The sequence below is a fragment of the Wasmannia auropunctata genome, unplaced genomic scaffold (genome assembly GCF_000956235.1).
Source record: "Wasmannia auropunctata unplaced genomic scaffold, wasmannia.A_1.0 LD280950.1, whole genome shotgun sequence".
NCBI classification, from domain to species: Eukaryota; Metazoa; Arthropoda; class Insecta; order Hymenoptera; family Formicidae; genus Wasmannia; species Wasmannia auropunctata.
In genome coordinates, this window is record NW_012081940.1 from 28391 (window position 1) to 28954 (window position 564).

Sequence of the window (564 nt, forward strand, 5' to 3'; positions counted from 1 at the left end):
TTTCTTCAAGCTGGAAGCGATAGCGACAGGTTTAATAAGTGGCTTTTCGCCAAGTGTTGCATCCATTTCATCGTAGAATTTGCAAGTTTGCAAGTCTTGCCCACTCTTGTTTACATTATTGTCCTTAGTTTTGACATAGTTTCTTCGAACGTCTTTAAATTTGTTTTCGCACTGTTTTCCAGTGTATTCCCAAAGAGGATTTTCCTTGTATAATTCTGCAGCAATCATCTTCCACACCTTGTCATTTTTTATAGTAATACTCTTAAATTTGTCCTCATGTAATTTCCACTGATTAGTGCCTTGATAGCGTTATCACAGTATAATCAGTAGGTCCACTCAGCGAAAAACTGAATCTTCGCGCAGGTATCGCCGCGCAACTTTTGTTTTGGGTTGGATCCAATGAAATGCAAGACGATAGGAATGTACGTACATATGTACAGACAATTTATAAGCAATTACATCAGAGATTTTCTTTAGTGATCACTTCTACGAATAATTGTTACAAATAAAACGTTTTATTCGATTCACACATTGAATTTATTGATTTACTGTATCGAATCCATA

At 35.8% G+C, this 564-nt stretch overlaps 1 protein-coding gene across 1 annotated transcript; it reads right to left on the reverse strand.

The window, feature by feature from the left end:
* Positions 1 to 3: 3 nt before the first annotated feature.
* Positions 4 to 322, reverse strand: LOC105461681 (the record flags this gene model as incomplete). Its single annotated transcript, XM_011708191.1, has 1 exon — positions 4 to 322. A coding segment is annotated over exon 1 (225 nt), but the record flags the coding sequence as incomplete, so codon positions are not given.
* Positions 323 to 564: the final 242 nt, after the last annotated feature.